A 26,173-nucleotide genomic window follows, 5' to 3' on the forward strand; every position below is an offset into this window, starting at 1 on the left:
TCGTGTTATACAGATCTGCGAAGGCTTCTGGTGCAGTGGCGTAGCCAGAATTGATTTTTTGGGTGGGCACAAGGTTAATATGGGTGGGCTGTAGGCATACAGGTCTACTAGTTGTTTTTTTACTGATAAATAATGCCAAATTATGCAGCATAGCATTCACATCTACGCCTAAGTATGAGGTTTACTTAATGATACAAACATAATTCACGGTGATTTGTGGTACTTTAGCCTTCTTATTATTACGATTTTATACACGGCTCCTACCTGTCCATAAATTTTGAGAGAGCGGTTGTGTTGCTTATATTTAAATTGCTAACATCTCAAAATATAGATATATATTTTTACCTTTGTTGTCTGATCTTTGTATTTTTCTAATCAGTTGGTCCTGGTCTCTTTTTCCCATTTTTTCCCTTATAGCTCATTTCCTAATTCCTTTTCAGTGTCTTTCTTCTATTACTGTCTTCTTCCCTTCCACACACACACATACACACACACACACACACACATACATGCTTTCTCTCACAGACTCCCTCTCACACACTCAAGCTGTCACTCTCATATGCTCTCCCCCCCCCACAAGCTCACATTCAAGTTCTCACTTTCTCACCCCTCCCCAGGCTTATATTCTTATGCACACACAGACGCACATCCAGGCATCCATTCTCACCCACACACATAAACCCAGACTCCCATTCTCACCCACAAACCCATGCTCCCAGTCTCACCCACACATATTCAAGCTCCCATTCTCATCCATACATATACACATTTAAGGTACTATTCTCACCCACACATACACACATTCAAGCACCCATTCTTATCCACATATTCAAGCTTCCATTCTAACCCACCCACACAAACCCAGGCTCTCATTCTCACCCATATATACACACATTCAAGCTCCCATTCTCACCCACCACAAACCCAGGCTCCCATTCTCAACCACACATACACACATTCGAGCTCCCATTCACCCATATATTCAAGCTTCCATTCTCACCCACATACACACCCAGGCTCCAGTTTTCACCCACACACACTCCCATTCTCATCCACACATACACATTCAAGCACGTGCACAGCTTCCGCTTTCTCCCCCAGAGCAGGAAGATCAGCTGCCTCTCCTGCTGCCACCGGCCTCCTGCTATCTTCGGGCGTCGGGCCGTACTGCCCGCCGAACTTCCTGTCGGGGGGGGGGGGGGGAGCGGAAGCGCAGCGCACAACGTCCGCTTCCTCCCTCCCCCCCCCCCAAGCAGGAAGATCGGCGGGCAGTACGGCCCGACGCCCGAAGAAGATAGCAGGAGGCCGGTGGCAGCAGGAGAGGCAGCTGATCTTCCTGCTCTGGGGGAGAAAGCGGAAGCTGTGCGCAGCGCTTCCGCTCCCCCAAACAGGAAGTTCGGCGGGCCGTTTGACCCGAAGATAGCAGGAGAACGGGTGGCAGCAGGAGAGGCAGCTTATTTTCCTGCATTGGGGGGAGGAAGCGGAAGCTGCGCGCGGCGCTTCCGCTCCCCCCCCCCCCCCCGAACAGGAAGACCGGTTGGCCATACGGCCGCAGCAGCGCTTCCCCATGTGTGCCGTGATGGCGCGCGAGGCGTGGGTTCTCTTGTTCGCTGTCGCGGGGATGGGATCCCGCGACAGCCTTGCAGTTCCGGTGCTAGTTGGGTGGGCCTGGGTCTAAGTTGGGTGGGCACCTGCCCACCCAGGCCCACCCGTGGCTACGCCACTGTTCTGGTGGACTCTCCTCTCCAGTTTCCGGCACACAGCAATCTTCTACAGCAGGGGCCTGTTCTTCACGAAGACCCAAATCAATTTTGTCTTACAGTATGGCCCTTGAGAAGGCTTGGTTGCTGAAGCGTGGATATTCTGCTGCGGTGATTGCCACCTTGCTACGAGGGAGAAAGTTCTCCACTTCCTTAGCCTCTGTACAGGTCTGGCGAGTTTTTGGGGCTTTGTGTGAAGATGCATTCTTCCTTGTTCGGTTAAGACTCTGCTGATTTTGGAATTTTTGCAGGATGGATTGAGTAAAGGGTTGGTCCATAATTCCTTAAAGGTAAAGGTGGTGGCTCTTGCCTGTTTCCGAGGTCAGGTGAATGGTGGGCCCTTGTCAGCTCATCCAAATGTGGGCCGTTTCTTGAAAAGAGTGAAGCATCTTCATCCTCTCTTGCAGTTACCGGTGCCCTTGTGGAGTCTTAATCTGGTTTTGGATTTTTTGGTGGATCCTACTTTTTGACCAATGTGCATAACCTTTCCCTGAGGTTACTGATCTTTAAAACAGTGTTTCTTGTGGCAATTTGTTCTACCCGTCACATATCCGAACTACAGGTCTTTTCTTGCCAGGAGCTGTTTCTATGAGTGACTCCAGGGGTGATAAAGCTGCGTACTGTTCCTTCTGAAAATGGTCTCGGATTTTCACTTGAATCAATCTGTTTCCCTGCCATCTCTGGACAGGGCAAGAGATGCGGAGGAATGTCACCTGTTACGGCCCTTGGATGTCAAAAGGCATATCTTGAGGTATTTAGAGATTTCTGAACCTCTCGGAAGGATGGACCGGCTGTTTTATTCTCCATGGTGGGAGTAAACGGTGAGCCGGTGTTGAGGGCTACAATGGCCTGCTGGATTAAGGAGGTAGTCATAGCTTCGTATGTAGACTTTGAGCAGCTGTTGCCTAGTCAGATTAAATTTCATTCCACTAGGGTTCAGCAGTGTCATGGGCGGAAGTTAGATTGTCTCCCGTCGACATTTGCCTTACTGCGATGTGGTCTTCCTCACACACCTTTTCCAGGCATTATTGCCTGGGTGTGCAGGCCCGGAAGGATGCAGCATTTGCACATGTAGTTTTGACTGGACCGCAGGCAGCCTCCTGCCCTGTTTGAGAATAGTTTGGTACATCCCACTGGTTTTGGATTCACTTGTCTGTACGCTGAGAGAGGAGAAATTACTACTTACCTGATAATTTTCTTTTCCTTACTTCAGACAAGTGACTCCAACTTCCCATCTTTGGCTGCCAAGTGTTTGTTCTATGGGTCTCCTGCATGGCTGTGAGTTCCAGGGGGTACTGGAGGGTGTCAATCCAGTCCCTAGATTAGTGTTCTTTCACTCTGTCTTTCAGTGTTTTTCTGTTTGCAGAGTGCTGGAATGGTTATCTGTTAATAATTAAGCTTTTGTTAGTTTGTCCACAGTTGGCTTTTGCAGAGAATACTGGCGGGCTGATGTCACTCAGGGGTATATATACTGTGATGTCAGCTTTGCTCTGTCTCCCACTAGTTTTGGATTCACCTGTCTGTATTTATTTATTTATTTATTTATTTCTTTTGTATACCGACATTCGATCGAGATATCACATCGGTTTCCAGGTAACAGGTTGAATAGGGCGAGGTCTGCCCTATTTTACATTTAACAAGATAACAATTAATTAAACTATTGAAATAAAAAACATTGTAACATATGAATACATAGGGGTGTGAGTATAAATTTGTAGCATATATCCTATATACAATATATACAGTATGACTAGGTTACGATTAGGTCTGGTGTCAGAGGCTATGGAGAGAGAGGGAGGGAGTGGGAATGGGGTAGGGGTGGGTAGGGGAGGTGGAGGGCGGGTGGAGGGGTATTGGGGGGGAGGGAAAGGGGGGGTGGTTGTGAGGGGGGGGGTGTTATGCGTTAGTGCATGTAAGGAGTCAAGTGGGAAGATTTTCAAGAACATGCATTTGAGAAGGTTGGGAATCCGGAGGGAATGCTTTCAAGAACAGCCATGTTTTGAGCTGTTTTTTAAAGACTTGTGGTGAGGGTTCGTTTCTGAGATGTGTGGGGAGGGAGTTCCATAGGGTAGGGCCAGCTATTGTAATGGCTCGTTTGCGTGTTGCATTGAGGTGAGCATTTTTGAGATTTGGGATGGAGAGGAGACCTGTGTTGGAGGATCTGAGGGTTCTTTGTGTGGTGTATGGTTGAATAGTGTTGTTTAGCCAGACCATTTTGTTGTTGTTTATTTTTTTGTGTATAAGGGTGAGGGTTTTGTATTGGTTTTGTATTGGTTTTGTATTGGTGAGGGTTTTGTATTGGTTTTGTATTGGAAAATTAAATTATCAGATAAATAGTAATTTCTTTTATGTATGTAAATGGCTGTTACAAAATGACCTGGAGCTCAATGTGTGTAAAAGGATGCCTGTAACCCAATTTTTTGCATAATTTTATGTGCACTGGGGGATAGGTATTTTGAGGGCAGGGGGGGGGGGGGGCAGGTAGCGTTGGGAGCTAAGTGCATACTTTTTTATTTTCAAAAGTATGCGTGTAAGTTAACCTGCCCAAGTTATTTCTTGCAATGAGTGTGTGTAATTTTGTGTAAGTTATTTTATGTGTGTACCAGGGTATTTACTTAGACATTTTCAAAGCTCACTTATCTGCATAAAATTACTTTCAAAATAAGAACATAAGAACATGCCATACTGGGTCAGACGAAAGGTCCATCAAGCCCAGCATCCTGTTTCCAACAGTATCCAATCCAGGCCATAAGAACCTGGCAAGTATCCAAAAACTAAGTCTATTCCATGTTACTGTTGCTAGTAATAGCAGTGGCTATTTTCTAAGTCAACTTACTTAATAGCAGGTAATGGACTTCTCCAAGAACTTAACCAATCCTTTTTTAAACACGGCTATACTAACTGTACTAACCACATCCTCTGGCAACAAATTCCAGAGTTTAATTGTGCGTTGAGTGAAAAAGAACTTTCGCCGATTAGTTTTAAATGTGCCCCATGCTATCTTCATGGAGTGCCCCCTAGTCTTTCTATTATCCGAAAGAGTAAATAACCGATTCACATCTACCCGTTCTAGACCTCTCATGATTTTAAACACCTCTATCATATCCCCCTCAGCCATCTCTTCTCCAAGCTGAAAAGTCCTAACCTCTTTAGTCTTTCCTCATAGGGGGGTATAATCTGGATGAAAATGTTTGAAAATCCCCCCTTAGTCCTTATCTTCTGTTATATTCTGTTTGTGTTGCTACTGTCCCTGCCAGCCCTCTATCGAATAGATTATACATATGAGATGAGAGGGGAAACAACAAAAAACAATGAAAATTAAGTAAAGGAGAGGAGTGATAGGTTAGAGTGACATATTCTTTGTGTTTGCATGAAACCCCATATATTTAAGTAGACTGAGACTAAATTCTGATTGGTTTTAGGCTATTGATTTGCTTTACATTTTTCTCTAGTTCTTGCCCAAAGGGCTAAGGTAGAAGGTACACAGCTACAATTCTATGTAGGATTGTAAGGATGTGTGGTCATTTTCAAGATATATCTGGAAAAGAAGCTGGTAAAAATATCTGGAAAGAACTGAAAACTTAAAACTAGAAATCTGAGACCAGCAAAAAGGCTTCGAACATCTATTTAAAACTGCCATGTAATCTATGTTATTAGCCTTGCTGTTATCACGCATGTAGTCTTCTGGTATCAGATTCTTTAGCCCTTCAGCAAAGAGACTGATTACCCCTGACATAATTTAGCTAACTTTATTTCCTACAATCTTCTGCAGTCATCATTTAAGGAAAAGGAATGAAGTGGCAATACTGGCCTAGGAAATATGAGTAGTCCATATTGGCTTACATGTTGTCTAACAAACCTAAAATTAATTGGTTGAGAAGTCAGTGCTTTCTGTTGAACCTGCCAGCCACCCCTTTAGTCTTTCCTTTTGTCTTTGATCAATAAATGTGTTTCTGTGTTTTATTTTTTTCTCTCAGGTTCAATTATTCTTGAAGGACAGCTGGATCATTACTTTGAAAAATGCTATTCGCGCCAGCTTTAGGGAAGTGGGCAAAGGCTGGTACAACTTGCATGAGACCAGCTGGAAGGTGTACTCCATGTCTAAGTTGCACCAATTAATGGAACTCATTAAGTTTAACTTGCAGGATTCCCTGCGCTTCTTGGTGCAAGATTCCTTGGTCAACTTTACTCAGTTTATCCTTGATGCCTGCTGCAGTGTTCTGGATTGTACTGAAGATATGGAGTGGGGTGAAGACCTCATCAACAGCCCATATAAGTAAGAGACAATGAGAAACTGTGTCCAAATGCATATTGCGGGAATGTCTGTATGACTAAGAACTGAGGAAGTACAGTGTCAGAATACAGCATTGGGGAAGCCGTTACAGGTCACAGCAGAGGTAACAAAGGCTGCAGAATATCAGAAAGCAGAATAGGAGTAACAAAATTATAAAAGATACAGATTCACAGTATTGTATTGGGAAGGTCTGTTTCAATAATTACAAGGAAGAAATGGTATGAGACTGCTGCAATGGGGCTATGATTTGTTCAGCAATCAGATTCTTGTACAAGGACACATTTTTGTACTTTATTAGGCTTTCATTAGTATGTCTGGCATTGTGCTGTCAGTGATCTCACAGTCATGCCACCTAAGTAAAGGAATATGCATAATATATTAAGAGTCCATGCGTTTACTGATGTATTTAAACATTTAAGGAATACCAAATAAATTTGAACATTTATTTGGTATTCCATTTTGGGAGAGCAGCAAGCAATACTGCCCGTGACACTACAAGCTCATTGTTGAAAATTTGGCTGGCGAGCACAATGCAACAACAAAGATATCTGTGTGCTTTGCACTTGCATGAGAGCAGGTGCAGAAGTATACACATGAAAATACACATAGAGTTTTGAAAAAAAAAATCTCCACATGCGCTTTCATTCCCTCAGCCTAACTCTTCTCCATTTTTTGTGCAAGTAAAAGAATAAAAGTAAAGCATACTTTTACCTGCATATGGAGAGGAATTAATCACTCTTCATACAAACTTTACCATGGATTTTTAAAGCAAGTTTAGGATCATAAATTTGCTTTGAAATGAATATGCGCACAACTTATCTCCCACAAATTACACCTGCTCCTATATTGCTGACTCCACCCCAGCGCTGCCCCCCAGAACACCTCTGCTCAGTTTGTGAAAAAGTTACATACATATTGTTATATGTATAGTAGAGATGTGAATCGTGTCCTCGATCGTCTTAACGATCGATTTCGGCTGGGAGGGGGAGGGAATCGTATTGTTGCCGTTTGGGTGTGTAAAGTATCGTGAAAATCATTAAAATTGTGAGCTGGCACACTAAAACCCCCTAAAACCCACCCCGACCCTTTAAATTAAATCCCCCACTCTCCCGAACCCCCCCCCCCCCAATGCCTTAAATTACCTGGGGGTCCGTAGCGGCGGTCCGTAGCTTAAATTACCTCCATAGCCTTAAATTACCTCCGTAGCGGCGGTCCGTAGCTAAATCGGGGGAAGGGGGAGAGCAAGAAAACCGGCACACTAAATCGTGTAGTCTTCAGCCGGCGCCATTTTGCAAAATGGCCGCCGCAAAATGGCGGCGGCCATAGACCAAAACGATTCGACGCAGGAGGTCGTTCCGGACCCCCGCTGGACTTTTGGCAAGTCTTGTGGGGGTCAGGAGGCCCCCCCAAGCTGGCCAAAAGTTCCTGGGGGTCCAGCGGGGGTCCGGGAGCGATCTCCTGCCGCAAATCGTTTTCCGTACGGAAAATGGCGCCGGCAGGAGATCGACTGTAGGAGGTCGTTCAGCGAGGGTTCCGGACCCCCGCCGGTTTTCCTGCCCTCCCCCTTCCCCCGATTTACGATTTTTTGACGATAAATCGGGGGAATTGGTATTGTATCGTGGCCCTAACTATTTTTGACGATTTAAAATATATCTGATGATATTTTAAATCGTCAAAAAACGATTCACATCCCTAATGTATAGGCCCCCAATAGATTTTCATAAAGCTTTTTACATGCATAAAGAAGGAGTCATGCATGTAAATATTTTTGACAATTACCCCTTAAGGGGCAATAATGAAAGAAATCATGTTAATATTTATCTCAACTTGACATGTTTCTAGCACCTGGGATGTATTGCATTTGTTATATCTGAAATTGGACTGAGTTTTCAGCAGCAAGGTTTTTGTTACAAGAGCACCAGGTGACTCTCTACAGTCCGAACATATGAGAATTACAGTTTTTTCTCCTTTTATAGACCACGTAAGAACCCTATCTTCACGTTGGACCTAATTCTGGACAATACTGGGGTTCATTTTAGTATCCCTCTAGAGAATTTTGAAACTTCCCTAATAACTCTGTTTGATAAAGGAATCATGGCCACCAACAGTGTACCTCAACTGGAGAAGGTAGGTTACTAACTGGGATATTAGCATGATGCCCTTGGAGTTAAATATGAACTATATTAACATTTCTGAGATCCAAGCAGTTGAAAGGTTATAAAGGCATGGTTTTGCTATGATTAGCCCATTCTTCTTCATCCAGCCAGATCAGTACAGACAAATGGGTAATGCCCACCAACCAGCAGATGGAGACAGAGACTAACTGCTGACGTCACTCCTTTTAAGCTCCCATGCTGCCCTCAGCCTACCAGCAATCTCTGTCTCCAGAAGTTGGTAGGCAAGCATCTCATACTTTGGGCTGAGATGCGGTTAGGCTATGTAAAGAGCATTTTATTTCAAAGAGCAGCTCCTGAGGTGAAAGACTTGTGCTTCCTCCTTGTGCTTCCTGTCTCCACTTTGGTCTGGTTTGGGCTTTGGACTGAATCTGTACTTGCCTTTATTTCTCTCCCCACCCCCATCCTGCTCTCTTTCCCCCTCTTATTTGGTTCATTTCATAGATAATTTTTTTTCCATCTTGCAAGGGGCACAATTGTTAGGATTCCTGGGTTTCGTGGACTCTTGGCCCGAGGTGAGGGTTGATACCACCTGTAGGGAGGAGCCCCACGGGTCCTCACCATCGGGAGGTGAGGCCAGCTGTAGCAGGAGGTCTGGTAGTAGTAGCAGAGAGATAGGGTGTCCTGCGTCACAGCCACGTGATCACAGGAGAGCGTAGAGAGGATACTGTGAAGTGTCCCGAGGAGGCGGGGTAAGAGACACAATTTGGTGGGAACCCACAGTACTCAGGCAGGACTGGAGATGCAAGTACCAGAGCAGGAGCCTCCGACAGGGGACTAGACAGGCCCCGAGCAGCGGGGAGCGCGAGGCAGGAACTGTAGGAGGAATACAGCAGAGACTGTCCTGAGGGGCGAGACAGCAGAGCGAGCAAGGCTCTGGTGTGATGATGTAGGCTGACTCGAGGAGCAGGGAAGCCAGAGTCGAATCTCTGAAGCAGTGACATAAGCCGCCCCAAGGAGTGGGGCTGTACACGAAGGAATTTCTGATAGAAAAATGAGGCACTACCCCGAGGAGCGGTGAAGCATGGAGTACAGTCTCCAAGGCAGGAAGGTGGTTCGAGGAGCAATTCTGAGAAGCAGGGTCTCTGGAAGGTGCAGGAGCTAACCAGAGGAGCAGGGAAGCCTGGAGCCAGGGTTTCCAACTGGAGCGCGAGCAGGCCCCCGAGGAGCGGGTACCCTGAGCTAGAGTCCAGAGCCGCAGGCAGATCCAATGCAAGAACCACGGGTCCGAGGAGACAGGAGCAAGCACTAGGCGAAGGAACTCGTTGCCAAGTCAGCTAGCAAGGGGCGAAGGAGGTCCTTAAGAATCCCAACCTTGTGATGTTATCAGTCGGAGATGCCCCTGAGGTTCCCGCTATTGGGCCTTGAAAGGGAGGCCCGGTGGCGCGCGTGCGCCTAGGAAGGCCCAGAGTCGGTGTGGGTGGTGGCGGCAGCAGGCATCCCGGCCGCGTCGAGGAGCCTTGATCACCCGGAGATGTGTGACGGTAGCGGCTAGCCCCAGCCGCGAGCTGACCCGGAGAGGAGAGCAGACCAGCACATGTGAGTTGAATCGATCGCAGTAGTCTGCGACCGGTCATAACAACAATAAAGTTTAAATAAAAAAAGAAGAGGAGTGAGAAGGAAGACATTCTCAGGAGTCCAGGAACGGGTGTGCAGGCACTTCTGGTTGGTTTCAGAATTTCCCAGCAGCAGCAGCGAATTCTCAGGGAAGGAAGCAGGCTGGAGGAGGATGACTGAGCTTGGGAAGAAGGTCATGTTGTGTGGTGGCTGCAAGTTGTGGCAGCTCCAGACAGGGAGAACCTCTAGACTATGCAAGGTTTGTTCGGAGGAGAGGGGGGATTGATCAGAGCAGAGATTTCACTGGTCCGGTGGTTAGGGGTGAGATGGAGCTGCATTGGCGAAGCACACACAGAAGTGATTCTGTGTGTGTTTCTTCCATAGTCTCTAGTAGGGCAGAGTTCTGGAGAGAATTTTGGGTCATCTGGGGGCTCCTGATTCTGGTGGCTCCAGACTGGCAAAGGAACCCCTGGATATGCAGATCTCATCAAGTTATTGGATGGGAAACCATTGCGACTGCCTCTAAACAAAGACCACTGCTTCTCAAAGATCTGAGTCAGTTTCGTTTCACGACCTGGCACTTAAGGGGTTTCATTTGACTGAGAGAGGTTATTCTCAGAAAATGGTGAATAAAGGAATAGAACATAAGAAATTGCCAGGTTGGGTCAGACCAAGGGTCCATCAAGCCCAGCATCCTGTTTCCAACAGAGGCCAAAACCAGGCCACAAGAACCTGGCAATTACCCAAACACTAAGAAGATCCCATGCTACTGATGCAATTATTAGCAGTGGCTATTCCCTAAGTAAAATTGATTAATAGCCATTAATGGACTTCTCCTCCAAGAACTTATCCAAACCATTTTTGAACCCAGCTACACTAACTGCACTAACCACATCCTCTGGCAACAAATTCCAGAGCTTTATTGTGCGTTGAGTGAAAAAGAATTTTCTCCGATTAGTCTTAAATGTGCTACTTGCTAACTTCATGGAATACCCCCTAGTCCTTCTATTATTCGAAAGTGTAAATAACTGAGTCACATCTACTCGTTCAAGACCTCTCATGATCTTAAAGACCTCTATCATATCCCCCCTCAGCCGTCTCTTCTCCAAGCTGAACAGCCCTAACCTCTTCAGCCTTTCCTCATAGGGAAGCTGTTCCATCCCCTTTATTTTGGTTGCCCTTCTCTGTACCTTCTCCATTGCAACTATATCTTTTTTGAGATGTGGTGACCAGAATTGTATACAGTATTCAAGGTGTGGTCTCACCATGGAGCGATATAGAGGCATTATGACATTTTCCGTTCTATTAACCATTCCCTTCCTAATAATTCCTAACATTCTATTTGCTTTTTTGACTGCTGCAGCACACTGAGCCGATGATTTTAAAGTATTATCCACTATGATGCCTAGATCTTTTTCCTGGGTGGTAGCTCCTAATATGGAACCTAACATTGTGTAACTACAGCAAGAGTTATTTTTCCCTATATGCAACACCTTGCACTTGTCCACATTAAATTTCATCTGCCATTTGGATGCCCAATCTTCCAGTCTTGCAAGGTCCTCCTGTAATATATCACAGTCTGCTTGTGATTTAACTACTCTGAATAATTTTGTATCATCCGCATATTTGATAACCTTTACTTACTTTACTTACTTGATTATGTGTGAATTTGGAAGGTTTTTGAACCACAGTGTTCAGAGAAGCATGAAGTACCTAGGAGTGCTTCGATTCCCTGCATTCTGGAATTCTTGTAAGAAAGTCTGATTAAGGGCCTAGCTCTTCATTCTCTAAAAGTTCAGGTGCTGGCTATTACTTGCTATAGAGGTCAACTATAAGGGAGGTACTTGTCCTCCCATCTGGATATTTCTTATTTCCTTAGAGAAGTTAAACACTTTAGGCCTCTGGTGAGAGACCCCTTCCTTCTTGGGATCTAACAGGTCTTACCAGTAAAGTGCGGCCGCGTTTACCCCGCTCCTAACCCGCATTCTACTCACTTTCCGGCCGCGTTAGCCCTTCCTGCGATGCCGAATCCCCTTTAACCTACTCCTACCGCGTCCTAAAATCCCCGGGCAACCCCTTCCGCACGCAGCATGTATATTGCATGCAAACGAGCGAATTAGCTATTCCCTAGCATCCCGTAACCCGTGCCCCGACTATCGCTATCTTTCCCTGCAGTTTTGTCGCACGTTTAACCTGCTAACTTACCGCCTACCCTTACCCCTGCGGTAGAGGCAGGGGTAAGGGTAGGCGGCAAGCTTTCCCCCAGCCCCTGCTCACCTGCCCCGGCCGCGATCATGGGTGCCGGTCTCCGGGGCAGCCCCAGTCCTCTCCCCTCCTCCCGAAGCAAAAAAAAAAGCGAAAAAAACGTTGCAGCCCCTTCCGATGTCCAGAGGGGGCTGCAAAAAGTAAGTCTGCTTACTTTTTGCAGCCCCCTCTGCTCAAGTAAGTCTGCTCAAGACGTGACGTCACGATGTTTGGCGTCACGGCATGTGACGTCACGTCTTGAGCGGCCAATTGCACGCACAGGGGCCGCTTTCCCCCGTGCAGGCGTCCATCTTCGCCGGGAGGCAGGGGAGCCACGATCCGTTCCTGCTGATGGCTGCAAACAAAAGTAAGTCGCGCAGCGGGAGGCAGGAGAGGTCCGATGGGGGCTGCAAAAATTAAGTTGCTTCGCCGCTTCACACTGTCAGTGTCTCTTCTTCCCTCCTCCCGAAGCAGGGCGCGAAAAGCAGCCTTGCTCCGGGAGGAGGGAAGAAGAGACACTGACAGTGTGAAGCGGCGAAGCGACTTACTTTTTGCAGGCGTCCATCTTCGCGAGCAGCTGGAGGCAGGAGAGGTCATCCGATGTCCGGAGGGGGTGCAAAAAGTAAGTCGCTTCGCCGCTTCGTACTGCCAGTCCCTTCTCCCCTCCTCCTGGAGCAAGGCTGCTTTCGCACCCTGCTTCGGGAGGAGGGGAGGGGGGACTGGCAGTCCCGACTTCCTGGTATCTGTCATTTCAAATGACATTTGAAATGACAGATACCAGCGTGGCGTGAAGCGTTAGGCCCACGCACCCAGGATACTGTATAGGCGCTCTATGCAGTAAAATGGGTTGCGCGGGCCTAACGCTTCACGGACCCTTCTTAGACACGGTTTACATTTGCATGAAATTATAGTTCAGGATCGAGCGGTAGGTGAGCTGCACTGTGCGTGCGGCAACCGCAAGTGCGCCGGGCACTAACGCAGCTCTTCCTACCGCTCGGTACTGGATAGACCTGTAAATTTGGTATTTTCTTCCTAGGCAGGTTCTCTGTTTCAGCCCATGAAGATGACGCTGACACTTCTCATTTAGAAAACTGTTTTCCTGGTTGCTATCTGTTCTGCTAGGAGAATTTCTGAGTTGAACATAAGAACATGCCATACTGGGTCAGACCAAGGGTCCATCAAGCCCAGCATTCTGTTTCCAACAGTGGCCAATCCAGGCTATAAGAACCTGGCAAGTACCCAAAAACTGTCTATTCCATGTTACCGTTGCTAGTAATAGCAGTGGCTATTTTCTAAGTCAACTTAATTAATAGCAAGTAATGGACTTCTCCTCCAAGAACTTATCCAATCCTTTTTAAACACAGCTATACTAACTGCACTAACCACATCCTCTGGCAACAAATTCCAGAGTTTAATTGGGCGTTGAGTAAAAAAGAACTTTCTCCAGTTAGTTTTAAATGTGCCACCAGAACCTAGGCTCATGTTTTTTTCTTTTTTTCTTCTACTCATCAGTAATAAACTTTCCCCTCCCCCATTAGCTAATATCCCTCCCCATAGGCTTGCTCGCTCAAATAGTTCCTCTGTCCTGGTTCATAGTTATGTTATCCAAGTTGTACACATCCCCTGTTCATTGTAAGACATATGTTGTCATTGTTTATTATCTGTTGTAATATAAACCGGAGTGATAGGTAACACTGTTACCTGAACTTCGGTATAGAAAAGTTATAAATAAATAAATAAATGCTAACTTCATGGAGTGCTTCCTTGTAGAGAATCATTTTTGGGATTTATAAGAGGTGTCCAAAATCTATACACTAATTCTTGTGTCTCTCTTTCATCTTAACAAAAGAAAAACAGCAGGCAACAGAAGTGACAAATCAAAATTTTATAGAAAACATCATACTGTTAAAGGGCTTCACTATATTCGCTTGAGTGATTGACAGGTGCAATGGCCAAAGTAATCATTTGAGTGATACAGTTGGCCACTTTATAATCATTGGTCTCATAAATCTTGCATTTTTGTTCCTGAACATACCCAAATCAGTCCAGACAAATGGGTTTTGCATCCCTATCAGCAGATGGCGACAGAGAACAAAACTTTGAGGCACTGCTACATAACTGAGAGTGCCACCTGCAGTCCCTCAGTATTAACCTGTATTTCTCTGACTCCAGCAGATGGTAGAGGTGCAAACCTGCAGTCTAGGTGTTAGGTCAGAAGAGAATGGGGGAAGCTCCCTGATGTTAGGTATCTTCGTGGGCCATCCCTCAGGTGGAGCCGGGCAACTGGGAGTGGGGGTGGGGGTTTGCATACCCCTTACTGGGTCTGCATCGTACCGGAGCATCCAATATCCAGGGGACTGGCTCCCTCAACACTCTGAGGACTCCCTTTTTGGAACCACTGGTCCTGTCAGGAAAGTATTTTAGTTGATTAAGTTTTGTTTGAAAAACAAAAAGAAAGAATAGGAGTATATTATCACAGGGAAGGTTGTCTTGGGCCCAATGGTGATGGGACTGGCCGGCAGGAGCTGTCGGTCCGTGCTGGGAGAAGGGAGTATTTCTTTGTTGGTGTGCCGACAGCCCGGGGCCCTGGGTGTGTGTGGTGACTGGCGTAGGCACAGGATTGGGGGGGCTGAGGGTGTACCCGTGTTTTCCCTCGCAACTGCGGAGGGCCGGCGGCAGGCAACAGGTGAGGAGACCACGGTCTTATTAGCGCATTGGTGGGAGCTGGCTTTGGTGCAGCAGTGCTCACAAGGGCTTTGATTTATGCGCTGGCGCCTCATGTGCAGCCTAGCTGAGTGGTGCGCCATGTGGTGAGTGGTGAACCATAATGGCATCAAAGCAGAAAATGACAGTGTGCTGTGCTTGTGGCCTGTATGCAGCATAGCTGGACGCCCGGTCCCTCTGTGTGGAATGCAGGTCCGGACAGGAGGGTTCCTCGGTGGGGGGCTGTGGAGGGAAACAAGGCCTCCGTTCGTCCGGGCACATGACTGACCCCCATGGGGGATGGTAACCAGGAGATCTCTACCTTGAGAGGTGGTGATTCCCCTCTTCCCCTTTCCCCAGTGGGGTAGGGAGTCTCTAATGGGGAGGGGATTCATATGTCAGTCCCCCGGAGGTGGGGGATTTTTCCCTGGAGTTTGTGCTCCTCATGCACAAGGCCTATCTGGCAAGGAAAGGGTACAGGGGGAAGCGAGTTGTGGAGCGGCCACTGCACTACACTGGTAAGAAGCCCAGAGTGGCCTCAGAGGGGGTCTGGAGATATCCTGCGGTGCCTGGAGTTACGTCGAGTGGATGTGGAAGGGTCTCTCAGGGATGGAGAGGATTCGGATGAGCCACAGGAGGACCTTTTCGATCAGCACGGGGGAGACCTGGACACGGGGTTGACCCCCGATGTGGCTGATGGCACCAAAGATGACCCTGACCCGGATGAGTTTCCGATATCTGAAGGGGATGATCTGAGGGTGGTGTGTTTGTTCAAGGAAGAGGATCTGCGGCCTCTTATTCCCCAGTTCTGGAAGAAATAGACATGAAGGTGACTCAGGAAGAGTCGGACAATGAGGGAGTTAACCCGGTCCTGGACAGGCTGAGAGGTCTGACAAGTGCTTTTCCTTTACCGAACAAGATTCGAAAGTTGGTGAACTGGGAGTGGGACTTCCTGGATGCAGGTCTGAAGGTGGGCAGAGCAATGGCTAAGCTTTACCCCTTGATGGAAGAGACTCTGGACCTCCTGAAGGTACCAAAAGTGGATGTGGCAGTATCAGCAGTTACCAAGAAGACGACAATCCCCATGGCAGGAGCCGCCATGTTAAAGGATGTGCAGGACCACAAGCTGGAGATTCAGCTAAAACGGATGTTTGAGGTCTCCGCGTTGATTCGTTGAGCAGCCAGTTTGATGCAGAGGGCGTGTCTGTGTTGGATGCAGAAGGCTCTGGATTGTGCGGCGTCAGGAGACAACGGTTCCTTGCAGGTGGCCCACTTGGAGGCTGGGGTCGCTTATGGGGCAGATGCGCTATATGATTTGGTGCATTCATCAGCTAGGAGCATGGTTTTGGCAGTGGTGGCCCATAGACTTCTGTGGATATGCAATTGGTTGGCAGATTTTTTGTTCAAGGTCCAGCTTTGTAACCTACCATTCAAGGGGAAGCTTCTTTTCAGGGAGGATTTGGATCAGTTGATGAAGGTGCTGGGGGAGTCGAAGGGGAACAGATTGCCAGAGGACAGGAGGCCCAGTAAGAAAGTGTTTCCAGCTCGTGCCTGGTTTTGGGATTCACGCAGGTTTCTGTCCAGCAAGTCCTCTTCTGGCACTTCTGGAAGCAGGGCGCTGGGCGCAGGCAGTCCTTTCGTGAATGCCGCAGGTTGGCCAGAGATGGGGCTTGTCAGGGCACCAGAGGCAGAAAGTCAGCGCAGTGAAGCCAGAGTTCCCCACTCCTACATAGAAAGCTGTAGGAGGCAGATTGTCCAGCATCCTTCCTTGGACCAGTGGGTTCTGGAGGTGGTGAGAGAGGGCTACGCTCTAGATTTTCCTGCCCAGTAAGGGATGCCTTTGTGGTGTCCCACGTTGTCTCTTGCAAAAAACGAAAGGCAGTGTGGGGGACACTGCAGAGGTTGCTCACTCTAAAGGCCATAGTTCCCATCCCGTTTGCAGAGCGAGGGCAGATAAGGTATTCCATTTATTTTGTGGTTCCCAAGAAGGAAGGCAGGTTTCATCCCATTCTCGATTTACAGAAGGTAAATTGGTCCCTTCGGGTTCCACGTTTTCGCATACACACCGTAGTGGAGGCAGTTCGCAAAAGAAAGTTCCTGACTTCCTTGGACGTGACGGAGGTCCTATTCAGAAGGAGCATCAGAAGTTTCTTTGTTTCATGGTGTTGGCTCAGCATTTTCAGTTCCGGGGCCTTCGTTATGGTCTGGTGACGGCGCCACGCACATTCACCAAAGTGATGGTGGTGGTGGAAGTGGCCCTTCGCAGGCAAGGATTTTGGTACATTCATACTTGAATGATTAGCTCATTCAAGCATAGTCAAAGGAGGAATGCGATAGGTCCATTCAGAGAGTGATGAACACTTGCAGACGCTGGGTTGGGTCATAAATGTACCGAAGAGTCACTTGGAACTGATCCAATCCTTGGTGTAGCTTGGGGCCTGCTTTGACACTTAGAAGGGCAGGGTCTTTCTGGTATTGGACGAGTGGTGAAGTTGTAATCCCAGGTGAAGTGTCTTCTTCGGCTGACCATTCCAACAGGGTGGGACTATTTGCAAGTTCTAGGGTCCATGGCTTCCACATTGAATTTGGTTCCCTGGGCATCTGCACACATGAGACCTCTGCAGTGCACGCTGTTTTCCAGGTGAAGTCCACTATCAGAGGAGTCCCATCTTCCCTTGCCCTTTCTATGAGAATCCAGATCCAGTCTCTCGTAGTGGCTGTCTCGTCACAATTTGGAGAAGGGAATGGATCTTGAGCCTCTGGACTGGGTGGTGGTTTCTACAGATGCCAATCTCTTGGGTTGGGGGGCAGTATGTTTGGGTTGGTTGGCCCAAGGTCTTTGGCTACCAGGGGGGAAGTCCTGGTCCACCAATCATCTCGACATGAGGGAGGTCCAGCGAGCCCTCGAAGTTTTCCTACCCCTGGACAAGGAGACAGATGGTTCATGTGTTCTCGGACAACATTACAGCGGTGGCTTACATCAATCGGCAGGGTGGTACGAAGAGTCATGCGGTGATGCTGGAAGCTCGGCAATTGTTTGCATGGGTGGAGCGCCATCTCGAAGGCCTCGTGGCGTTGCATGTAGCAGGGGTAGACAATGTGCAGGCAGATTTCCTCAGCAGGCAACAGCTGGATCCAGGGGAATGGGAGTTGTCCTACGAGGCTTAGAATCATATCTGTGCCAGGTGGGGAGTTCCTCAACTGGATCTTATAGCAACACGAGTTAACTCAAAGACGGAGAGATTTTTCAGTCAACTAAAGGAGGTTGGCTCAGTGGGCCTTGATGCTCTGGTGTGCCCTTGGCCGACAGGAATTCTGCTTTACATGTTTCTTCTGTGGCCCCTTATCGGTTGGGTCCTGAGGCACATAGAGACACATCCTGGAAGTGTAGTGCTGATGGCACCGGATTGTTCACATCGGTTATGGTTTGCAGATCTGATGCAGCTTGCGGTAGAGGGCCCCTCAGACTAGCTCATCTACTGGGGTTGCTACGTCAGGTGCCCATATTCTCGGATCGGGAGGATCATTTCTGTCTTGCGGCCTGGCTTTTGAGAGGCGCTTCTGTAGGCTAGGAGGCCTGCAATGTTCCTGGTGTATGTTAGGGTCTGGAGAGTTTTTTTGAAGCGTGGTGTCTGACAGTTGGACCCCCTGGTGGTGGATATTCCCCATTTTTTGGAGTTCTTTCAGCAGGGGTTGTCCAAGGGTTAAGGAAACAGCTTGCTTTGTGTGCAGGTTTATTTATTATTTATTTATTTGGCATTTTTCTATACCGATATTCTTGTAAACTAGTTACAAATCACCTCGGTTTACATTTAAACAATAAACTTTGCACAAGGATGCATTACATTGAACAGGGGGATCAAGACTTGGAGCCAAGGTTTCTGTGTTGGGTTCACTCAGGGGCAAGTGTCATGGTCGGACGCTGGCCTCTCATCCAGATGTAATCAGGTTTCTGAAGGGGGTTAAGCATTTACACCCTCCAGTTAGAAAGATTTGAACAGATTGGATCTAAACTTAGTTCTTTGGGTTCTTTGTGGAACCTCGTTTGAGCCTTTGAGGAGAGCAACTCTGAAAGATTTGACGCTGAAGGCAGTATTTCTGGTGGTCATTTACTCTGCTAGGCGGATTTTGGAGCTGCAGGCCCTGTCTTGTAGGGATCTGTTTTTGCAGATTTACAGTGACAGGGTTTCATTGCATGCAGTACCTTCCTTTTTACCAAAAGTGGTGTCTTCTTTTTATGTCAATCAGACACTGGAGCTACCGGGATTTCCAGAGTGGTCAAGAGTTTCCCCACAGGACAGAGAGTTACATCTCGTGGATATACGGCGGATTCTGTTACGTTATTTAGGGATTACAAATGATTTTCGCCGGTCAGATAATCTTTTTGTCCTGTTAAGAGTAAAGAAAGAGGACAAAGCCTCTAAGGCTACTATTTCTCGTTGGCTTAAGGAGGTGATTTGTTCAGCATATAACTGTAGATGTCGCCAGATTCCTGTGTGTTTGAGAGCGCATTCCACAAGGGCGCAGGCAGTGTCCTGGGCTAAGTGTCAGCTCCTGTCGCCAAGGAGCTTTGTAGGGCTGTGGTGTGGTCCTCAGTTCATACCTTCACCAGATAATTACCACTTAGATGTAAGGATGCAAGACAAGGCGTCCTTTGGTGAGAGTGTTCTGCACGTGAGTCTTTCAGGTTCCTACCCAGTTTAGGGGTGCTTGGGTACATCCCACTTGTCTGGACTGATCTGGGTATGTTCAGGAAAGGAAAATTGGTTATTACCTGCTAATTTTCGTTCCTGTAATACCACAGATCAGTCCAGGAACCCACCCCGTCAATGCCAAAAGACTGAATTTCCTGCCAAGCTGATACTAAGGTTTTACCTTTAAAAAAAAAAAATAATAGAAAAGAGAGAGAATCATTTTTGGGCAAGCTCTGCCGTGTTCCAGTTCCAGTGTTTTTTTGTTTGTGGATGAGTCAAGTCTGCAATTCTGGGGGTTTCCAACCCTTTGGACCTATTCGCCCTTGTGAGGGGTTTTAAGATTAAATTTGACTTTGGTACAGGTTAATACTGAGGGAGTGCAAGCATAGAATTAGCTTGGTAGTTGACCATACTTATATGAGAAATTATTGGCTCAATTTTAAATGCCCGGCGTGCCTAAAAAATGGGGGTTACGCATGTGGCTGGACCTTGTGCGCGCTGTGCGCAACCCTCGTTACATACACGAGCTGGGCCGAAGAAAAGGGGCGGTCTGTGGAGGCGGGGAGGGGCGGACCAGGGGGCAGGGCAGAGCTGGAGGCAGCTGGTACAGCCAGATAAAATAGGCCCTCTTTTCTTATGTTCACTGTCTTTCCTGTGTTACTTAATCTTTGTTAGAGAGGTTATTTGTCCCCATTATTTAATGGAAATGCCCATGTCTCTCTCCTGTTCTTTCTAGAGAGACACTTCACCCTATGGGAGCCAATGTTTCAAAATGATTGGGATGCTAAAAACACATTTTATCCCTCCATGAACATACTGAAGGAATTTGCTTAATATTGGGAGTGTTTAAGCACCCATAGAGCTTGCACCTATGCTTCACCCCAATCCCTATTGGCGAATCTGTCTCTTAATCATATTGGAGAAACTCTCTTCTGCCTTCAGCATTACTGGAAAGGTCCTGTAAGAGTGCTTAGCTTACTTAAAACATTGTCTCCCTTTGAATGATTTCAGTTTATACTGGAGGATATGTTCATCAGTAGCACACCTTTGCTGGAGTCAGTGGGTTTACATGAGCCTCCTGTGGAGGAATTACGGAATGCTATCCGCAACGCTATCCGCAAGGCAATATTACCCCTTTCTGCTTATGCTAAAAAATATGAGAAGAACATGGAACTTAACAATATAGAATTGGAATCCTATATGAGGTAAGTGCTCATTTCTGGCATGTGTTCTTCTGGAGTATGGTCTGTATACTAACCCAGGTCATGCATGTGCCTTTCCTATATGTGCTTCTCTGTCCTATTTCAAGTATGTAAGAGCTTGCAGGTTTATTTCCCTATTGTGTATTGTAAGTAGAAAGGGAATATCACATTAACCCACTAAAATTAAAATTAGTTAAAAGAAAACAAACTATGTGGTAGAAGAGAGATTGTTTGTAGAAGTTTAATGAATATTTAAAGCTGCAAACTTTCAGAATAGCAAAGATCATTTTCTAATCTATTCTGTTTTGTCCATCCTTCTGGATATGATGAATGTTGGCCATGTGTTTTGTCCTTATTGACTGATTTAGGCTCTTCTGGTGAATGTGCAACTACTTATTGCTCATAGGAAGAAAAACTGAATTAGATCTATAGGAAACTGATTATGTCAATAAAGACCTCTGTATCAGGAGATTCATTAAGCCAGGGCAAAATTTTTCTGCCCCCCCCCCCCGCCCTCAATGACATAATGCCCTGCCCTGAGAGGTCATTGCCTCGGGGCAGTGTTTCCAGAGAAGTGTTATTCCTCTGGTTTTTCAGGCTTCTAAGCCTTGTTGTTGCTCTGCTAGCGGATGCCTGTTTCCCGCTCCAGTCAGCCTGTAGTCGGCTGTGGAAAGCCGGGTTTGCAGCTCTCCAGGGAGGGTATTTGCGTGAGATGCCTCCCCGGCGGGGAGGGTTCCTCACAAGCGGCTGGGCGGTTTCATTCGAGCTCGCAGGCGCGTCTCTCAGTGAGGCCGGCCCCGTTCCCATCCAGCATGGGAACGGCGGCCATTTTGGATTCCCCGATGCCAGCTGCCACGCAGCCAGGCCCTGACTCGGACCTTGATTTTCCACCAGCCCTCTCTCCAGTGACTTCCCCGGACCCAGAGCTGCAGCCTCCTTCAGCTCAGCCCGTGGGACCCCCCCCCCCCCGGCATTTGCTCCGTCGGGCCCTCCCCCTGGTCCTTTTTCCACTGATTTCATTTTATTGTTACACAGTGCATATTTGGCCAGGTAGAGGCCTCTACCTCCTAAAGTAATTTGGTCAGATCCAGGCTGTGGTCAGCTTTCTGGATCCCAGGATAACGTGGGGATCTCCCAAACAGGGGATACACTAGGAGCCAGTCAGCCCCCGGCCCCCCCCCCCCCCCAGAGCAGGGGGACAGCAGCCAGCTCCCAGGATATGTGTAGTACCACCTGTATCCGCTCTGGATGATCCAGACACTGATGACCTTTCTTCTCCCATTCAGGTGGAAGGGGATGACCCAAGGGTCCTGCGTCTCTTTCAAAGGGACGAGTTGGATCCCCTGATTCCTCACGTCCTTGCCGAGCTGGACATAGATACCCCTCTGGACCCTCCTGCTCCTACTGCTTCATCCCAGGAAGGGCGACCCGCTCCTCGCCGGTCTGCGCCCTCCTTCTCAAACTTTCCCTTTCCATCTGATGCTACTGCAACTGTTGACTAAAGAATGGGATTTGCCGGAATCTTCTCTCAAGGTGGGCAGAGCTATGGATAAGCTCTACCCTCTACCTGAAGAGTACCTGGAGCTCCTGAGGGTCCCTAAAGTGGACACGTCTGTGTTGGTGGTTATGAAATGCACCACGATTCCGGTTACTGGCGGAACGGCCCTAAAGGATCTGCAGGACTGTAAGTTGGAAGTCTACCTCAAACGGATTTTTGAGGTGTCTGCTCTGGGGTCCGAGCTGCCGTCTGCAGCTCTCTCATGCAGCGTGCAGGGCTTCGTTGGCTACAGCAACTGCTCAGTGCCCAGGATTTGCCGCCCGAGGAAGCCCAGCAGGCTGAGTGCCTGGAAGCAGTCATGGCGTATGGGGTGGATGCTCTTTATGACCTCCTCCATGTCCTTGCCAGATCCATGGTTTCAGTGGTCTCAGCCAGGCGGCTCCTTTGGCTTCGCAACTGGTCGGCGGATTCGTCTTCCAAGGCACAATTGGGATTGCTTCCTTTTAAAGGAAAATTGCTTTTCAGTGAGGACTTGGATCAGCTCATCAAGTCACTCGGGGAGAACAAAGTCCATAAGTTGCCAGAGGATCGGCCAAGGGCCTTTTGTCTTTCAGCTCTTCCAGATCTTGCTTCCGTGGGCAACGACTGTTTCGTCAGACCAGGCCTCCAGCACAAAGGTCACCTTTCTCATGCTCTCAGTCCTGGTCTCATCCCTTTCGTGGCTAGAGAACAGTTCGAAACAACCTCCCCCACAGGCTCCTGCCAAGTCTTCCCAATGAAGGCTTGCCGACCCACTCTTCCATTCCCAGGATAGGCGGCTGCCTGTATTTCTTTTACGAGGAGTGTATCAAGATCACCTCAGATCAATGGGTCTTAGGCATTCTATGACATGGCTATGCTTTGGAGTTTGCTCGACCCCTAAGAGACAGGTTCCTCTTTTCCCCCTGCAGAAGCCTTCAGAAGCAGGCCATGGTCCGACAGACACTCGACTGCCTCTTGGCCCTCGGGCCCATCCTCCCAGTGCCACCTAGGGAACAAGGATTAGGCCATTATTCTGTCTACTTCATGGTTCCCAAGAAAGAAGGCTCTTTTCGTCCCATCCTGGACCTCCAGCTGGTCAACAAGGCTCTCAAGGTGCCTCACTTTTGTATGGAGACCTTATGGTCAGTCATGGCGGTGGTGCACCACAGGGAGTTCCTGGCCTCCTTGAACCTGACTGAGGTGTATCTCCACATCCCCATTCTTCAAAGCACATCAATGCTTCCTTCGTTTCAAGGTCCTCGACCAGCATTTCCAGTTCCAGGCCTTACCGTTCGGGTTGGCGACGGCTCACCGCACCATCACCAAGATATCATGGTAGTGGTGGCAGCTGCTCTACGCTGGGAAGGAGTCTTAGTCCATCCTTACCTGGACGACTGGCTCATTCGGGCGAAGTCAAAAGAACTGTGTCTTCAAGCGGTGGAACGAGCCTTGCACCTTCTCCGCTCCCTCGGCTGGCTCATAAATTTCCCCAAAAGCAACCTTACTCCTTCTCAGACCCTAGACTTCTTAGGAGCACACTTTGATACCAATGCTGGGAAAGTCTTCCTGCGCCAGGATCAGGCTCAGTCTCTTGTATTGTAGGTCCAGCGCTTCCGGAGCCTCCAACTTCCCACAGCGTGGGATTACCTCCAAGTCCTAGGAACTATGGCTTCTACTATAGATTTAGTGCCTTGGGCTTTTGCGCATATGCGCCCCCTACAGAGGGCGTTACTCTCTCGCTGGAAGCCAGTATCTCAGGATTTTCAAGCCCTACTTCCGCTGCCCGACATAGCCAGCCACAGCCTGGGCTGGTGGCTCAGCCTCGACCAGTTGCTGAAGGGAGTGGATCTGGAGGTCCCACAGTGGGTGATCGTCAAAACGGATGCGAGCCTCTCCGGTTGGGGAGCAGTGTGCCAGCGGCAGTCGGCTCAGGGACTTTGGATGTCATTCCAGGCCTCATGGCCCTTCAACCGGCTGGAGACCAGACCAGTCCGTCTCGCCCTGCAGCGATTTGTCTCCTTGGTTCATCGTCAAGCGGTGCGGATCCTCTCTGACAATGCAACCACGGTGACATACATTAGTCGCCAAGGAGCCAATATGTCGCGCGGGAAGTGGACAAGCTGATGGCGTGGGCGGAGCTGCACCTTTCTCGCCTCGCCGCATCCCACATAGCCGGGATCGACAACATTCAGGCGGACTTCCTAAGCCGACAACGCATAGATCCAGGGGAGTGGGAGCTCTCCGAGGAAGCGGTGTCGCTCCTCTTCAGCAGATGGGGAGCCCCACACCTGGACTTGATGGCGACACTCCAGAACGCGAAGGCTCCTCGCTTCTTCAGCCGCTGACGAGAACACGGTGCAGAGGGCTTGGATGCTCTTGTCCTTTCCTGGCCGAAAAATCTCCTCTATGTATTCCTACCATGGCCCCTGGTGGGCAAGGTGCTGCGCAGAATAGAGCTTCATCAGGGGCCTGTCATTCTGGTGGCCCCGGAATGGCCTCTAAGACCATGGTTTGCAGACCTAATCAACCTAGCGGTCGATGGTCCTCTCCGCCTCGGCTCTCCTGCATTTTTTTACAGTATCAGACTGAATATAAGCTCAAGAATAATGTCAGAAAATATTTTTTCATTAAAAGGATGGTGGATTCCTGGAATCCTCCTCCGGGAGGAGGTGATAAACACTAAGAGCCAGATTTCAAAACTTATGTGCGGGCATAGATTTGTGCGCGCAACCCGGCACGCACACATATACACCTGATTTTATAACATGCGCGCGCAGGTTATAAAATCCAGGGTCAGGGCGCGCAAGGGAGTGCACACTTGTGCACCTTGCGTGCGCTGAGCCCAAGGGGAGCCCTGATGGCTTTCCCCGTTCCCTTCAAGGGAACTTTTTTTTGGATCCCCCCACCTTTCCCTCCCTACCCCTATCTAACCCTACCTAAATCCCCCCCCTACCTTATTTGATGGAGTTACGCCTACCTCTGGCAGGCATAACTTGCATGCGCCGACCGGCTGCTGTGCTGGAAGACTTGGAACCGCCCCCGGCCCCGCCCCGTACTGCCACCACGCCCCCATACCGCCCATTTTCGAAAGCCCCAGGACATACGCGTGTCCCGGGGCTTGTGCGCACCTCCGAGCCTATGCAAAATAGACTTGGCACACGCAGGGGCAGATTTTCTCGGGTTACGCGTGTAGCCTTTGAAAATCTGCCCCTAAAACAGTAACAGAATTCAAAAAGAGTGTGGAATAAACACAGAGGATGCTTAGTGGTAAGAGGATGGAAATGAAGAACTGGGGTAACCTACACCGAGCGACAGTTACAACCCTAAAAAGCAGTGGTAGTACTTTGAAAGGTTTGCTAAGGTTATGGGGGAATGGAGGGGGGAAGCAGAGTGGATCTCAGGTTTTAATATGGGAATTTGTATATGCATCTATCTATAGTAGTCAAATAACTGCTGGGAAGACTGGATAGATGATATTGATCTTTATTTATTTTTTTTAACATTCTGCTTAACAGGCACTTTCAATGCAGATTATATTCAGGTACTGTAGTATTTCCCCATCCCCAGAGGGCTTAAAATCTTTACAGGCTGATGGAATATCGGCGCGGGGAAAATGATTGAATGTTCGCTCTCCCAACATGCACTGATCGACTGCCACGGTAAAAAGGAGACAGTGAGGGAAATTGTGCGCCCCTAGCACCTCCTTGACAGCAGGTGCCCAGAGAGGTCAGCTATCAGCTGCACAGCCACAGGTTAGGAAAATGGACACTCATTAATTGAGCGTCCCTTTTCCTAACCAGACTGCTGACATTTTTTTTTTTTAAAGTATTGTTATCCTTTTTGTTCCTCTGACTTAATATCGCCAGTATTTTCTGTTTTTCTGTACACTTTTTGGGCTGCTCAAAAATTATTTCGCTTAAGCCTAACTACCGGCTACTATGCAGGCCTCAGCTCTATGACATGTATGACCTCCAATGATGCCATCAGAATTTTACATTTGGTAGAATGACCATCATTATAGGCATT

The 26,173-nt window shown here is 48.2% G+C and overlaps 1 protein-coding gene across 2 annotated transcripts in view; it reads left to right on the top strand.

Moving 5' to 3' along the window:
• Positions 1-26,173, top strand: part of DNAH1 (dynein axonemal heavy chain 1) — a 1,058,897-nt gene that overhangs the window by 150,368 nt on the left and 882,356 nt on the right. For both annotated transcript variants that reach the window (XM_029599497.1, XM_029599496.1), the window contains exons 11-13: positions 5,738-6,036; positions 8,031-8,181; positions 20,438-20,631. In XM_029599497.1, the coding sequence (XP_029455357.1) occupies positions 5,738-6,036; positions 8,031-8,181; positions 20,438-20,631 (644 nt within the window). The remainder of the gene's footprint in view (positions 1-5,737; positions 6,037-8,030; positions 8,182-20,437; positions 20,632-26,173) is intronic.

The sequence above is a fragment of the Rhinatrema bivittatum genome, chromosome 4 (genome assembly GCF_901001135.1).
Source record: "Rhinatrema bivittatum chromosome 4, aRhiBiv1.1, whole genome shotgun sequence".
In the NCBI taxonomy this organism is placed as follows: Eukaryota; Metazoa; Chordata; class Amphibia; order Gymnophiona; family Rhinatrematidae; genus Rhinatrema; species Rhinatrema bivittatum.